The 16,489-nt window shown below is 39.2% G+C and overlaps 1 protein-coding gene across 5 annotated transcripts in view; it reads left to right on the top strand.

Annotated features, from left to right (window-relative positions):
- PPM1L (protein phosphatase, Mg2+/Mn2+ dependent 1L) overlaps positions 1-13,858 on the top strand; it is a 227,584-nt gene extending 213,726 nt beyond the window's left edge. For all 5 annotated transcript variants that reach the window (XM_058189275.1, XM_058189276.1, XM_058189277.1 and 2 more), the window contains one exon: positions 6,411-13,858. In XM_058189275.1, the coding sequence (XP_058045258.1) occupies positions 6,411-6,757 (347 nt within the window). In that variant the 3' untranslated portion in view covers positions 6,758-13,858. The remainder of the gene's footprint in view (positions 1-6,410) is intronic.
- Positions 13,859-16,489: the final 2,631 nt, after the last annotated feature.

The following is a 16,489-nucleotide window of genomic DNA, read 5'->3' as shown; positions in this document are numbered from 1 at the left end:
GTCTCTGGACCACAGGGTGAGAACCACTGTTCTAAGTTTATAATTTCAGAAAAACACCTTTTTAGGAATATCTGTTGACCTCAAAAGATTAGGACACTAGAGATGATTCCATTACCCAGGTCTTTACGTAAAAATGAGACAAGGAGAGAAAAGGGAATATAAAAATTATACTTTGGGGCTTGAAAATGTATTCAAATATATTTTTGCAAAGTGCAAAATCTGAACAAGAAAATATATGCCATTCCTCTTATATTAGTCTGTATTTTTATGATCATTATTGAGAATAAATCATCCAGTGATCATCCATTGTTCTTTACTCTGTAGCTTTAGGCATTGTGGCATTTTACTAATGTAAAATAGCATAAACGTAGCTCAATAAAAATATATTTTATGTGGGTTTGGAAGATAGTTGAGAGCATAGGGGAAATAAGAGCTTGTAAAAATAGAAGTGCAGATTATACTCAGTTTATTTTTATTTGTCTTTATCCTTGGTTTTGTCCTTTTCCATTTCTATAAACATTCAAGGTAGCTTTCAACAGTTTTAGAATAAAAAATAAAAAACACAATAAAATCAGTGCAATTAAAATCAAAAGTACAAAAGTATAGCCAGTTTTCTTAAAGCAATTATCAATTAAAATGGTTTAATTGTAAATTGGTATGAGAATTCTATTAATGGCAAGCAATGCAGACATGTTTAAAATGAGTAAATAATAAATAAAAGTTTAGCAAAAGAAGCAACCTTGTTCCATTTTCCTGAATTTGTTCTCGCTTCAGTTTCCAAGTTTGTTGGGTGGTGTTGCTGCGAAGTTCTGGGAGAACCTGTCAAATACAATTCTGAGAAGTTATAATTGGAGAAGACTAAATTGCACTTTACAAATGAACATTAGTTCCTTTCTGTTGCCATGCACTAAAGGAGGTGAAATTTTCCCTTTACTCAAAGACAGTAAATCCTTCCACTTAAAAAAAAAAAAGTTCATTTTAATCTGTAGCAAAAGGGAAAAGGGGTAAAAAAAAAAGATTGCCTGTAGTAATAAAAGATGATACCAAAAAAACCCAGAAAATAAGCAACATGTGAGGGAGGCAGGATTTTAGGGGAGAAACAGAGAAGTAAAGGAATGGAAGTTTTTTTTAAAGAATAACAATAAAGCTTTTCTCACTACAGAACAACAGAGATTCTATCTCTGTTAAGGCTTTTCCCCTTCACTTCTTTTATCTCCTGGTGAATGCAGCAGGCATGTGGAAACGGCCAGCTGAGCTAGAAGAGGTAAAAACTCTGCCAAAATATCTTTGTTTTCACAAACTGGGCCAAGAAAGGGGGGGGTCCCCTGCTTTTTTTTCTTCTTCCTCTGGTTTCTCTTCAGATCGTATAAATCTTTCGCCTTTCTTCCTTATATAACATTATTTTAGGTAATATAAATCAGCAAACAGGGCCAAACTTATTACATGCATAATGGCTGCTTAGTGAGCAAAGGTACGACATACCTGAAAAGGGGGACTCAGGACCCAGATGGGAAGTCAGCCTCCCCCTATGGTCACATGACGTTGGGGGCTTGGCAACATTGGGGGCTTGGCAACGTGTGACTGCATTTTATAACGGTTTTGTTGAAAGCCAACACATACTTCTGATTAATGTGTCGTCATAACTGTGAAAGGTCATTGGATGAGGCAGTTGCTAAAATGAAGATTACCTGTGTGAGCATTAGTAGACAATCTCAGAGGCTCCAATTGAACTCCCAGGGGCCAATTCAAAACTTGAACTGGATTTCCGGGAAAGTTTCTGGGAATGTTCGCACAAGGTTGGGGTTTTTTTTTTGCAATTAAGGCAGAGTTGTAAAATGTACCAGGGGGAATTTATTGTTTTCCTTTTGGTGCTTAAGAAAGGTGCTTTTTGGAATGTTTCAGAGCTAGATGGAACTTCCTTGAGTAACTGATGATCAGAATGTCCCAAAGGTGCTTTTTCAAGAGGCAACTGGACTTCCTTGTTGTTGTTTTTTTTTTTTTATTATTATTATTATTATTATTATTATTATTATTATTATTATTATTATTATTATTATTATTATTATTATTTAGATTTTTATACCGCCCTTCTCCCGAAGGACTCAGGGCAGTGTACAGCCAAATTAAAACAGTACAATATACAAATTAAGACCACAGTTAAAATAACCTATTCTATAAATGGCCGAAAATTAAAACCTTTTCTTTGCAGATATTTCGCTTCTCATCCAAGAAGCTTCTTCAGCTTCTTCTCTAAGAGGAAGAGAAGAAGCTTCTTGGATGAGAAGCAAAACAGTCTGCAAAGAAGAACAAGAAAATCCAGTTGCCTCTTGAAAAAGCACCTTTGGGACAACCATGACCTGAATGACTGAGAATCTCCATAGACATAATGATGAGAATATTGTTGATGACTGTGTTGCTAATAATCCTCCCATCCCATCCCAGGTACTGTTCTTACAGTATTTCAGTTGTACCTAGCCCAAATATTGTGTCCCATTGCTTTGAAATGTGGCTCTTCCTTGCCTGTTTCTTCTATTTTCCCCTATGAACCCAAAAGTGAAGGATGATTATTTTCACAAGAACTTTTTTTTTCCTTGATCATTACTGCTCCTGTTCAACCAGAATTTCATGATGAGAAAGACAAGCTTTTGCTTGTATGTGCTTTTCTTTTTGTGTATGTATGTGTCCCGGAGTGAGATTTTGACTTTTATAAGATTGGTCTTATATTCCAGTACCATTATAAATCTTTGCAAATGAGTATGTATGTACCTCTTCTTGAATTATCCCAGAGGGACAGACAGTACATGATCAAAATGAGGGGGAGATTGCCTGAGCACAGGCAAGAAAATGTCCTTTATGTTGCAAACAACAGAGGTGAAGGTTGAATTTTCTTCCTGTTCAACAGTTTGTCATATATGGATGATCTTGCCTACGGAAACCCAATGTGTCTACCATTTCAATAGCAACAGCAAGGATGTTGATTTAATCTTAACTCCTCGTGGCAACGTTTGGATATTTCCTGTACTTTCTGCATCAGATATAAGATGCATAACATAAAATGCATCATGATAGAAAAGGATATGCTCACAGTCTATTAACTCTGGGCTCATTAATCTCAGATGTTACTGAATATGCTTTTGTTTTTCCTAATAGTGCCATTTTCTTTTTACTCTGTATGCATGTAAAAGCCAGAGACAAAATTAGTATAGGAAGGAACACCTGCACCAGGAATTGTGAGCCAAATATAATTCAGAGGCCAGAATGTTCTCCAAACTTCCTGAAAACAGATCAGTCAGGATCCAGAGCTATAGAAAGTGGAAGTCCCATTACAGAGTCCCATCTTTTCAGCCAAATACTTGAGCACTGGATTGTAAACTGGGCCACATAAGCACAAGTGAGTCCAATAGCATCTGTCCAGCTTTTTGTGCTACCTTATTGATTGTGTTCCATTTGTTAAAATTTAAAATTATGAAGTGTATGAATTGTAAGAGGTTTTTCAGAAGTGAGATCCTAAGCCTCTGCTCAGTGCACAAATCCATTAAACCAGGGGTCAGCAACCCACGGCTCTGGAGCTGCATGTGGCTCTTTCATCCCTCTGCTGTGGCTCCCTGTTGCTGGTCGGCTCCACAATTGGTAGGGCTTTTGGTTAGGACAGGTAGTGGAAAAAGAATGCCATGCTAGGAGGAAACACTATGGTGGGAACCGGACTTCCAGTCAGCAGAGGAAAAAGGACACCGCGCTAGGAGGAGACTATGATGAGGGAACTGGACTTCTGGTTGGCTCTAGAATTGAACGGGGGCTTCCAGTTAGGACCTTTGTGGCTCTTTGAGTATTTAAGGTTGCCAACCCTTGCATTAAACCATCCCAACTTAGTTTTAGTTTCGAGACTAACCCCCTTTTGAAAATCACCTGTGAGAAAGAGTTTAACTTTAGAAGGACAGTTCCTTTGCAATGAAGTTCTTAATGTGGAAAAATTCCTCATAATATTCACTTTTAATTTCAACCCTTGGTCCTCGTTCTTCCTTTACTTTAAGCAGAAAACAAGTTCCTCTCCCTGTTTTTTCTTTTTTTTACATATTTATTTATTTATTTATTTATTATTTAAATTTGTATACCGCCCTTCTCCCGAAGGACTCAGGGCGGTTCACAGCCAAGTAAAAATACATAATACACTATAAATACAATTAAAATACTATTAAAAGACTTATTAAATTGGCCAGAATTAAAATTTAGAAATAAAACCCATTAAAAACCCATAAACTTAAAAAACTAACCCAGTCCAGCGCAGATGAATAAGTGAGTTTTAAGCTCACGGCGAAAGGTTCGGAGGTCCGGAAGTTGACGGAGTCCTGGGGGGAGTTCGTTCCAGAGGGCGGGAGCCCCACAGAAGGCCCTTACCCTGGGCGCCGCCAGACGACACTGTCGCGCCGACGGCACCCTGAGGAGTCCCTCTCTGTGAGAGCGCACGGGTCGGTGAGAGGTATTCGGTAGCAGCAGGCGGTCCCGTAAGTAACCCGGCCCTATGCCATGGAGCGCTTTAAAGACGTTCACCAACACCTTGAAGCGCACCCGGAAGGCCACAGGTAGCCAGTGCAGCCTGCGCAGGATAGGTGTCACTCGTGGCTCCCTCTATCACCCGCGCAGCTGCATTCTGGACTAACTGTAGCCTCCGGATGCCCCTCAAGGGGAGCCCCATGTAGAGAGCATTGCAGTAGTCCAGACGAGACGTTACAAGGGCGTGAGTGACTGTGCACAAGGCATCCCGGTCTAGAAAGGGGCGCAACTGGCGCACCAGGCGAACCTGGTGGAAAGCTCTCCTGGAGATGGCCCTCAAGTGGTCTTCAAAAGACAGCCGTTCATCCAGGAGAACGCCCAAATTGCGTACCCTCTCCATCGGGGCCAATGACTCGCTCCCGACAGTCAGCCGCGGACTCAGCTGACTGTACCGGGATGCCGGCATCCACAGCCACTCCGTCTTGGAGGGATTGAGCTTGAGCCTGTTTCTCCCCATCCAGACCCGTACGGCTTCCAAACACCGGGACAGCACTTCGATAGCTTCATTGGGGTGGCCCGGTGTGGAAAAGTACAGCTGGGTGTCATCAGCGTACAGCTGGTACCTCACACCGAAGCCACTGATGATCTCACCCAGCGGCTTCATATAGATGTTGAACAGAAGGGGCGAAAGAATCGACCCCTGCGGCACCCCACAAGTGAGGCGGCGGGTGACCTCTGCCCCTCTGTCAACACCGTCTGCGACCGGTCGGAGAGATAGGAGGAGAACCACCGATAAACGGTGCCTCCCACTCCCAATCCCTCCAACCGGCGCAGCAGGATACCATGGTCGATGGTATCGAAAGCCGCTGAGAGGTCTAATAGGACCAGGGCAGAGGAACAACCCCTATCCCTGGCCCTCCAGAGATCATCCACCAATGCGACCAAAGCCGTCTCAGTGCTGTAACCGGGCCGGAAGCCGGACTGGAACGGGTCCAGATAGACAGTTTCCTCCAGGTGCAAGGGAAACTGATATGCCACCATACTCTCTACAACTTCGCCGCGAAGCGAAGGTTGGAGACCGGACGATAATTACCTAAAACAGCCGGGTCCAGGGAAGGCTTCTTGAGGAGGGGCCTCACCACCGCCTCTTTCAAGGCGGCCGGAAAGACTCCCTCCAACAAGGAAGCACTTGTAATCCCCTGGAGCCAGCCTATATTTATAGGGACCAGCCTTGGGTAATGACATTGGGCCAGTCATTAAACTTTTAGCCCTACCAAAACAATAATGGCAAGCCATTTATCAAAATGTTGCCTAGATAATAGCAAGGACTTATCCATGTGATTACCAAGAGTCAAAGCTGACTGAATGGAATACGTATGTACACACTCTCACAAACAGTTTTCATCTCTCAGTCTTCCGTTTTGTAATCTAAACCTGCTCAGTTCCTTTAACCATTCCTCATAGGGTAGGTCTCCAGACTCTTTATAATCCTAGCAGTTTTGACATGCAGACAGCAGTTTCACCAGTTACTGTATTGTATGGTATGGTACAAAAGTCTTTTGTGACCATGGTATGCTCTCAAAATTTCAGATGTGCCTGTTGGTTCAAAATACTGAGTGGTTTTAAGATAAACAGGGGACATATAGTTATGGCTTTCCGGCTATGTTTGCCTTAAGTAGTGGGATCCTTTCCTTGTGTTGAAAAAGACAAAGATCAGTTGATGAGCAAGATTTCCTTCTTATGTCTTGGCAACAGATATACCGGTACATAGTAAGAAAGGATTTGCTTAAGAAAAAAAAATTGTGAAGTTACTCAATTTTCCTAAGTGATTTAATGACCTAGTGGTGTGGAAGCTTCTGAGAACAATTTCTCATAAACACTATTTAATCATTTTTCCACCCTCTCCTTCTCTCTTCCAGGTGGCTTCATCAGTTTCAATGGTTCCTGGCGTGTTCAAGGGATCCTGGCCATGTCTCGTTCTCTTGGGGATTACCCGTTGAAGAACCTGAATGTTGTCATCCCTGATCCAGATATCTTGACCTTTGACCTGGACAAACTCCAGCCAGAGTTCATGATCTTAGCTTCTGATGGGCTCTGGGATGCGTTCAGTAATGAGGAAGCGGTGCGATTCATCAAAGAACGATTAGATGAGCCACATTTTGGAGCCAAGAGCATAGTGCTCCAATCTTTTTATAGGGGATGCCCTGACAACATTACAGTCATGGTGGTTAAGTTCAAAAACAGCAACAGAGCGGAGGACCAGTAAAAAAGAGAAAGAAAGGGGTGGGTGGGGAAGAAAGAGAAATAAAAGTAATACCACGCTCTGCCTCTCACTTGGCGAACTTCTTCATTTAACCTTTACACTTCAATACAGTAGACAGTGGTAGCAAGTATATTAGTATTAAAATTGTACATCCCAAAATGAGAGTAGAAAAAAAACCCACCCTTTTTGGTAAACACAGCAAATAAAATTGACAATTTGTTTTGTTTTGTTTTGTTTTGTTTTTAAATGAAAAGGACCTTGTACCTTTTATTCACTAGATCTCTGATGGTCTCAGCTTAGAAAAATCCTTCAATTATAAAGGCCTGTGACTCCTGCTTCAGAGATTCCAAACAGCTGCAATTCCCTTAGTCTTCACATAACAGCTTAGAATTGCATTTGGACTTGAGCTGCTGAGACATGATACGAACAGCTGATTACTTGGAAGCAGTTGATAAAACTGACATGGGATGGCCACCAGTGTGACGATCCATTCTAGCATCCTCTCCTTCATAGTGCTACATCTGCTTAGTTAAACTGCAGAAAGAACAAAAGTGGGTCTAGATAACAGTTTCATAACAAAGGGTACCAATGGGTCCATGACAGATAACTACTGTCACTTTCCACTGGTATACTTCCTGCTATGTCATTAGCATTAAACAATTGAGCTTTTCCATTGCTGTGTTTATAAGGTTTGTGTGCATGCCTCAGAATGATCTTTGTTTCTTTTTAAAAAAAAACACAACTAGCCGGCAGATAGATTTTAAGATCCATGCTCACTTAAAAATGTCCCCTTTATTAATTCTTGTTTCTGGATGAGCTGAATTTAATTTTTGTTTCTAGTTTCGGGCCATAATTCTGTGTAGTTCAGACATTGAAACCTGTCGTTACGACCATGTTATAAAATGTGTCTTTAGCTTAGAAGATTCTGATATAAGACTTTAGCATTTCTAAACTTGTATTTAGGGGATAAGGCTAGCATATTAATGAAGCAAGAAAACTGAAATAGGAACTTAGTGCCAAACTCATGGAAAATACAGGTAGAGCTTTTTTTTTTCCTTAGCAGTGAAGCTTTGTTCCAAAACAGAAGAATTGTTAAGCAAGTTTTACTATTTAAATATTTAATGATGTAAATCATCAAAAGCCAGCCCTAGTAGTAAGTGTTGCCTGCATATAGCTGCAGTTTGAAATCTATGGCACTTGGTATGAGCTGACTGCTTAATTTCAGTGTGCCTATCACCTGCGTGTCTCATGACCAACTTTCTGCAGATTGATAGCTCCAGATGTGTTGGGCTGCAGTTCCCATAATTCCAGCATCTGGCGAGTGAAATGTTGGGAAAGCTTTGGGTAACAAGATAGACTTATCAGTGGTGGTATCTGACCTTGAGCTATTTGCTGCATCATTCTAATTTTTTCTACCATGCAAATTAGGGGGGCATGATCAGGCATTCTGATTTACAATGGATCCAGTAGAATTTTTCTGCAAGCAGAAACGGGATTGATGGATGCTATCAGTGAGGAACCCAAATAGCATTATTTCCAAAAGAAAACAAAATTAGACCTGTTAATATGTGGAATATTGCTTATGTCTACGGGCTGTAATTTAGAATCAAAACTATAGAAACGTGAGTCAAAATGCCCCATTAGATTGCTGCAAAGATGTTGGAGCATAGCTTCTCTGTTCTAATTAAGGTGCTCTAATTAATTGGACATTGCCAGGATTAATAATTCGTGAAGTGCTATTTAATCATCTTATTTCATTCTCCGCTGTTATATACAGGTTCTCCTGAACAATTAACTCAAGAGGCAACAGGGAAGGTGCCTTAGTCCATCCCTGAAGTAGTTGGGTAATTTGAAATTCATACAATGGATTAAGACAGGTTGGGCAACTATGGCTTTTTTTAAACCTTGTAAAGCATAGCTGCCTCAAGAATTCTGGGAGTTGAAATCCACAGGTCATAATGGGCCATAATTATCCACCCTTGGATTAAGATATACCAAGCGTGCATTAGTTACTTCCGATGTCTTTATTTCTTGACTTCGTTGTGTCTTCTTAGAGATACTACTTAGATTCTCAAAATATTACTAGTTTTGCTAGTTTTGATTGAATGATTACATACCATCAAGTTGATATTGACTCTTGTAGACTCCATAGATTTCCTCCGTGATATCTGTTCCTAACCTGGTCCTTCAGCTCTTCCACCAATGAACTCATTACTAGTTACTGTTTATCCTCCTCTTCTTTTTCCTTTCCCCATTTTGAGCATTAAAACCTTTTCAGAGAGCTAGGTCTTTGTATCAGTGGTGAAATCCAAATTTTTTTACTACTGGTTCTGTGGGCGTGGTTTGGTGGGTGTGGAAGGGGAAGGATACTGCAAAATCTCCATTCCCACCCCACTCCTGGGGGAACGCTATTGCAAAATCTCCATTCCCACCCCAATCTGGGGCCAGTCAGAGAACTGGTATTTGCCAGTTCTCCAAACTATTCAAAATTTCCACTACTGGTTCTCCAGAACCTGTTGGATTTCACCCCTGCTTTGTATAATGTCTAAAACCGGGTGAGTTTGTTAATTTTAGCTTCAGATTATTTGGTTGATGAAAGAAAAATAAAAAAATGCTTCCCCAATCTTTATTTTGTTACATTCTTGTACCAAAATGAAGAGGCATCTTTAATTCAAAGACCTGTTTTAAAAAATCAAAATCAAAACTATAAACTAATGCACCAGAGTCATTAAATATGGTTTTACTGCAAAATTGAAATACTAAATCAAAAAGCTTCCATTTTAATTTTTTACCTTTCTAAAGCTCTATATACGGTAGTACTTAAATTTTGAGGTATGTGGAATAAGAATTATAGTACAAATAAAAAAATAATCTTTTTTTACCTGGTTAGTAGGAGATGCATGTCCAACTCTTATGTGGCTGTTATCGGGAACAGTTAATTTAGGCACAGTATTAGCTGCAGCTCTTTTAAGGGCCTTAACTAAATAGTTTCTCCCAGTGGTGAAATCCAAATTTTTTTACTACCGGTTTTGTGGGCGTGGCTTGGTGGACATGGCAGGGGAAGGATACTGCAAAATCTCCATTCCCACCCCAGGGGAAGGTTACTGCAAATTCCCCATTCCCACCCCACTCTGGGACCAGCCAGAGGTGGTATTTGCCGGTTCTCTGAACTACTCAAAATTTCCGCTACCTGTTCTCCAGAACCTGTCAGAACCTGCTGGATTTCACCCCTGGTTTCTCCCACTTCTTTGTCATTATAACTGAGCCCTAGAGCCCTAAATGAGATTATTGAAAACCTATTGTATTTTTTCACTCCCTTTGTTCATTAAATTCTGATTTTTTGGAGTAACAGAGCAATCTTTCTGTCACAGTTGCAATATTTTTAAACTATTAGCAATAGCAACTTTTTGTGATTTATTTTTAATTTCTTGAAGGAATATCAATGTCAGCCACCCTGAAGTTTCTGTTGTATATGCCAGGACTAGAACAAATATCACATGAGGCAATTTTGCACTAGACGCAACTTCAAAAATAAAACCAGAGCTCTTCTGAATCATTAAAAATGTAAAAATCAATTAGTTTGAACCATTTGGAAAGTTTTTGCTGATGCATTTGTGCATACAAGTTGTCATTATTATGAGCTGATTTGGAAATGAGATTAACCCAACCAAAACTAAAAGTCTTTTAGAAATCAATAACCCTATTCCAGATACCTATTTATATCTGCACACCCCCATCCATCCCTATTAAAAATTATCAAACAATGTTGACTCTTCATAAGATCCATCACTTTTTATGTGTTAAATTGAAGTAGGACTAGAAGGATTGGGGAAACATTGCCCATAACTAGACATCTTGGAAATACATTAGACCTGTTAATATGTGGAATATGTCAGTCAAAATGAGCAGTGTCAAGCAACAGTTAGTGGAGTGTTGCCGCTCATTTGTGAAACCTACTTACTTGAGAATAAACCCCACTGAATTCATATACCTAACCTGTAGGATATATGCCTAGGATTGCACTTCTAGCATATTAATATCAGTATAATGCCAGCACACTAATATCAGTATTCGAGAAGAGGAATGATTGAAACATGCTTCCTATTCTAGTGTTGTTTCTTGTTCAGAACACTGAAGCTTATGAGAAGCTTTCCAATTTTTTTTATAGACTGGAATAAATGGTTTAATTGTGTTATGAAGATACAGCATTGCTGTGAAAAAAATAATTATGATAAAAACACATGTAGATGGAACCAGCAAATGTATTCATTTGCAGTCTGTTGAAAGCTGTTTTTAATGTCTGAGGAAGAGAAAATTCATCGTTAACAGGAAAATAACTGTAAACAATTACAGAGTACAAATTATATTCAGTCAAGTGTTTAAAAAGGCCACATTTGGCTAGTCACCTACTCAATGAAGGGCAAAAATATGTATGCTGTGCAAAAGGCTTCTCAGAATTAGTGGCATCACTCAAGTATTTATAGTGTAGACATTTATAGTCTTTCCCCTTGGAGAAAAACCTCCTGCTTAATAAAAAAACAGGCTGAGATAATAGAAGAGCTTGACCTGAGATGTAGTATCCCTGTTGAAACGAAATAGTCATACCCATATCCTATACAGAAAATATTTCAAAACACTTGTTTACAAACTCAGAATATTAAATCAGGCATAGTAAAAGCAAGAAATATGCTTAATGCTATTGATTTGGATTCAGAGATACCTTGCACAAATGAAAAAAGTTCATCAGCAAATTCTTTGAATTTCCCATTGGTGTCATGGCATAATGCCAACCTGTAGGAATGCTTTTGTAGGAAGAGTAGGTACAGAGGATTGTAGGAGGAGGACAAGGAACCAAGAAGCTGCCACTGCCTAATACTGCAGAATCTTCACTGAATTTGATTTGCTGAATATCATTAAATGATTATTAAACATTATAATGTATAAACAATATATATCATTAAACAATTAAATGATTATTTAGTCCAAACATGGGTGCCCTGAAGTTCAAAAGGTGGGAACCTGTGACCTGTGTAACTCCCAGAATCTTTGATCAGTGGCCAAATGGATTGATGGAGCTGAGATTTGTAGCTCAGCAATATCCAAAGAGTTACACCAGGGCTGTCAAACTCCCGGCTCACAGGCCAGATGCGTCACGTACTGGCCATGGCCACGCCAGAGGTGGGTTTCAGCAGGTTCTGACCAGTTCTGGAGAACCGGTAGCGGAAATTTTGAGTAGTTTGGAGAACCAGTAAATACCACCTCTGACTGGCCCCACTCCCATCTATTCTCTGCCTCCCGAGTCCCAGCTGATCTGGAGGAAATGGGGATTTTACAGTATTCTTCCCCTGGAGTAGGGTGGGAATGGAGATTTTACAGTATCCTTCCCCTACCACACCCACCAAACCATGCCATGCCACACCCACTAAGCCACACCCATAGAACCAGTAATAAAAAATGTGAAACCCACCACTGGCCCACGCCCAGTTTAGCGAAGGGGGGGAAAGTTCCAATACATCACATGACGTCAGCATGACTACGTGAGTTTTACACCCCTGAGTTACATGTTCCTCTTCTTTGAAGGAGGCTATACAACAAATATTGGTTATCTAGTGTCCTTCCACTCTTAAGTTTTGGATTCCAACTCTCATTATGGCCTACAGCAGGGAATCGTAGGAGATTAGGGAATCATAGGAATTACAATCCAGAACAGCTAGTGGGTACTATGTTGCTTATCCCTAAAATAACATAGCAGGCAATCAGTATTATAATTTATTGAAATTTATTTTAGTTCTACATTTATTTAAAGCAGTGCATACTAAATTATTTCTACCCTAATTTATGACCAGTTCTTAATTAGGAGAGGAAAAAAAAACCTCTTGCTTTAGATTTATGGGTGCATAGAGCCTAATAAAGTGCAATAGTCACAACAGTTTTTACTAACGTAAAAATTCACATCTTATAAAATAAGATAAGAGCACCTATGTGAAAATTAATAGAAAGACTCTAAGAGCACCTATGTGAAAATTAATAGAAAGACTCTAAGATTACTGTAACTTTGCTTTTATTTTGTACTAAGACAGTGGGAAATATCAATTTGCAGTTGATGGGAAGGAAAAAGAAAAACTTTTACTTGTGAAAGTGGTAAATTAAAACAATAGATTTGTGCAGTATTTTTGAATATCATACGGGAAATATATTATTTTGACAATGTGTGGTTTAGGGAAAAGTTTGCATTGTTCAATGTTTTAGTAGGTGCTAACAAAGATGCATATTTTTGTAGAGAATACAATACAGACTATGTATACTATTCTCTGAACAAAAGCTTTTCTATATTGTAGAATTGAACTATGAATATTTAGTGGGAATTCAAAAGCTTCTAAGCCAGACAGGTTAGGAACAGCAACACTGCAAGCAGGGTAGACAAACCAATTATAGATTTATGGCACAATTATGTTTTCAGTTTAATTGATCTCCAAAGGCCCAACCAGTCTTGTCACTAGAGCTTTGGGTCCATGGGAAATGATTCAGCACAGGGCACGCAAAACCGCCTTGTGATTTCTTACCTTCGTTTCCAGGCACATAAAGCTATTTACACAGAATCCAATTAAGACTGTTAAACAAGCATGAGTTCTTCTCCCTCACCCCTTTCTCTGCTTCAGCTAATGAAGGAATAGGAATAGGTGGTGATTTATTACTCCTTGTGCTAGTATATCCTCAGTTAACTGGTTTTTCTAAGAGTAATGGTAGTTGGCTGACTCTTGAGGCTGTTCAGATGTACAGCAAGCCCCTTCCCAGTTAGGAATAAGAGAGCGTTCATTCCATTGGCTGGCATGGTCTCAAACTGGCAAGACTTGTTCTTCTTGTTATTCTTCATCCCTAACTGAAGCCATCTTCCTTAAGAAGATACATCTCTTGCTGGCTGCCTCTCTTCTTCAGTGATCTTCCCTGGAGCCACTTCAGAAGCCTTGCCCCCAAACTCTTCTGGAACCAGCATTCCTTCAGCAATTGAAACTGCCTAAAATCCATTTTGGTTTCCAATCATCCTTTTTTTTCCCTTCTTCCTTCAAACTCTCCTCAATTCTCACTATCTTACCTTTTTTTTTTCCCACATCAACCCACCCTGCCTAAGAAAGTTTTGCCTGTAAGAAAAGTTTATTCTCTGCTCTTCTCCCAAACTGCATTATTGTAGATGGAATAGCCTCCTTATCTTCAAGCGCAGGTGACGGGGTAGTGGACAGTGTTTCATTGCTGTATGTTGTCACTCAGTCATGAAGTAAAATGAAGTACTTGTAGATCACTCTGCTAGATACATATTCCTAAAGTTCAGATCTCTGGGGTTTACTCCTAAGTAAGGAATATAGGATTGCAGTAAGTGAGTCGTGCATAATGTTAATCTATCCTATTAAAGGCAATGGGGTGAAAATTAATTGAACATTAAAGTACTCAGGTTTAGTGTATATTCATTTATAAGCGCAGAATAGAAATATGTTCATAGTGGTTGAAGAACCATTCTACTTTAGTCTCATGCCAAGCTAGATCATACAGAAAGTGCATACTTTAAAATGAATATACAGTGATGCCTACGACTGTCATTATTTATTTGTCTTCCTTGATGATGGTACATGGATGCATACGTACCAACATAACTATCAGGTACTTTCTGCTTTGCTACAAGTTATTGTAATAGAATCTAAGACAAAAATACATGATTCTGCAGCTACCTCTGTGAATCAACTTATCTAGATTGTAATTCTGAAAAGAAAGCTTAGTTTTGTATCTTTTGCTCTGACAGAAGCTAGCAAAGAACTCATGATCCTGCATCATTTTTTTTGAACATCCATCTTGATGTTGTTGATACTTGCAATTTATGTCAGATCCCAGGGGTCAGAAGTTCAGTTTAGCTCTGAAGAGGATGTTCCCCAGGTCACCTCAGTTCAGAGGAAGCCATCCCACTCTTGTGCGGTCTTGGCTTGAGTTGAAAGTACATTAAAAGTTGGCTCGGCTTTAGAAGATAATACTCCCATGACCTCTGCTGTTTCCCAGTCATGCTGGAGGCTAAGGAGTCAAAAAATATTACAGGCTATTGAAGTTTAGAGAGAACAGGAAGCAGGGATGGAGTGGGTTAGAAACTACCTCTTAATTTGGCCAGTGTTTTTAAGCTTACAGAAAGATGCTGGGATCACAGTTTTTCTAGGGAAAGAGTTAACCCAGCCTGTAATTTTTTGCAGTAAATAATCTTAAATCTTGACAAGTCTTGTTCAAGCCAAGACCAAAAATGTACCCTTAACCTTTAAGGCTAGCTTGAAGATTTTTTTTAAAGAAATAGGGGAGAAAACTATGAAATCGCGTGGAAAAGTTGAAGCAACTCTCGTTTAAATTGTATATTTCAATGAATCCTGAACTGCATAGAGGCTGACAAAACCTTTCCATGATACAAAGTTAAAGCACAATACCTTCTTTTCAAATTTGAACACATGCTACACAACTTGTATTGTGTATTTATACACAACTTGTATAGATTCAGTAACAAAACAATAAATATGGCAAAGTGAACAGTTGGGTCTCCCTTTCTCTCTATACTTCATAGTTTCTTCTCTAGGAGAAACAGCAGTTTCCAAACATTTCCTGTTGCTAAGACAATAGACATCTTTCTATTTTTGCTAATGGATCTTTTTTCTGTTCTTCTTTGCAGAAGCCTTCTAGTTCTAGGTTTTCTTGTAGGCACTACTTGTATCAGAGCTCCCCAGAAATGTTCGATAATATTCAAACCTTAAATGGTGAGAGCTATTCCAAAACTTCTGTTTCCTTGAAGAACTTCATGTTGATTTGGAAACCTGGTTGGATCTTTACCTTACTGAATCACTAAGCTTTTTTCAGCCTCAGTGAAAACATAAAATCTGACCAGAAGTGCCTAAAGTTTTCCATGCGGCTGTATATGTATTCCACCTTGGTGAGTTATTAATTCTTCGACCACAGAACCTTCCTCTCCGAAGGAATTGATTTGTGCAGTAAATGGCTAGGGAAAAAATAAAATGTGGAGCTCCACATTTTTCAGATAGGATGTGTATGCATCATATAAAAGTATTTAGGATTAGTTTTATGCAAATATAAAAGAATGAAACCAAAATTATTCAATTAATTGATTTTCTGCAGTTGACTATTTTAATATGGTCGGTTTGGCATGCCATTAAGCACTGTTGTTACTTTAAGCTTGATAGACCTGACTAGGCTCATGTTCATTAGCCCAACATTTCATTAAAAAGTGTCTAGTTTAAGAAGAGATAAATTTCTCAGATCCGTCTTTTGCATCCTTGTGACCATTTAATTTTTCCAGCTACCCATAAATCTGTCTGCAGTAACTTGTTAGGAAAGCTATTGACCATAATTGTTCAAAAGCAACTTTAGCTCATGCCAGGTTTCCCTATAGCACTGGTATTCCATATTATCCAGTTGTTTTCATAGGAATAACTTAAATTTTAGATACAATGTGAAGGTTATTTCCAAGGGGAATTCTCCACAATCAGAACAATTAATACTTCAGGCTTAAACAAAACGTTTTGCTCTGCCATTTTTTAAAAAACTCCAATACTGTTATCACTTTAATTGTTGCTTCTGGGATTATAGCCACAGAAGCTATGTATCATTCATATGCCTCTTTCCCTCAGAAAAGTAAAAAGTAAGTTGAAGTAGTAAAGAGCACCCTACAGTTGTGTATCAGGAGAAAGTGTACCAGTG

The sequence above is a fragment of the Ahaetulla prasina genome, chromosome 6 (genome assembly GCF_028640845.1).
Source record: "Ahaetulla prasina isolate Xishuangbanna chromosome 6, ASM2864084v1, whole genome shotgun sequence".
In the NCBI taxonomy this organism is placed as follows: domain Eukaryota; kingdom Metazoa; phylum Chordata; class Lepidosauria; order Squamata; family Colubridae; genus Ahaetulla; species Ahaetulla prasina.
Note: the sequence above shows the minus strand (reverse complement) of the source record. Positions and strands in the feature narration are given on the sequence as shown.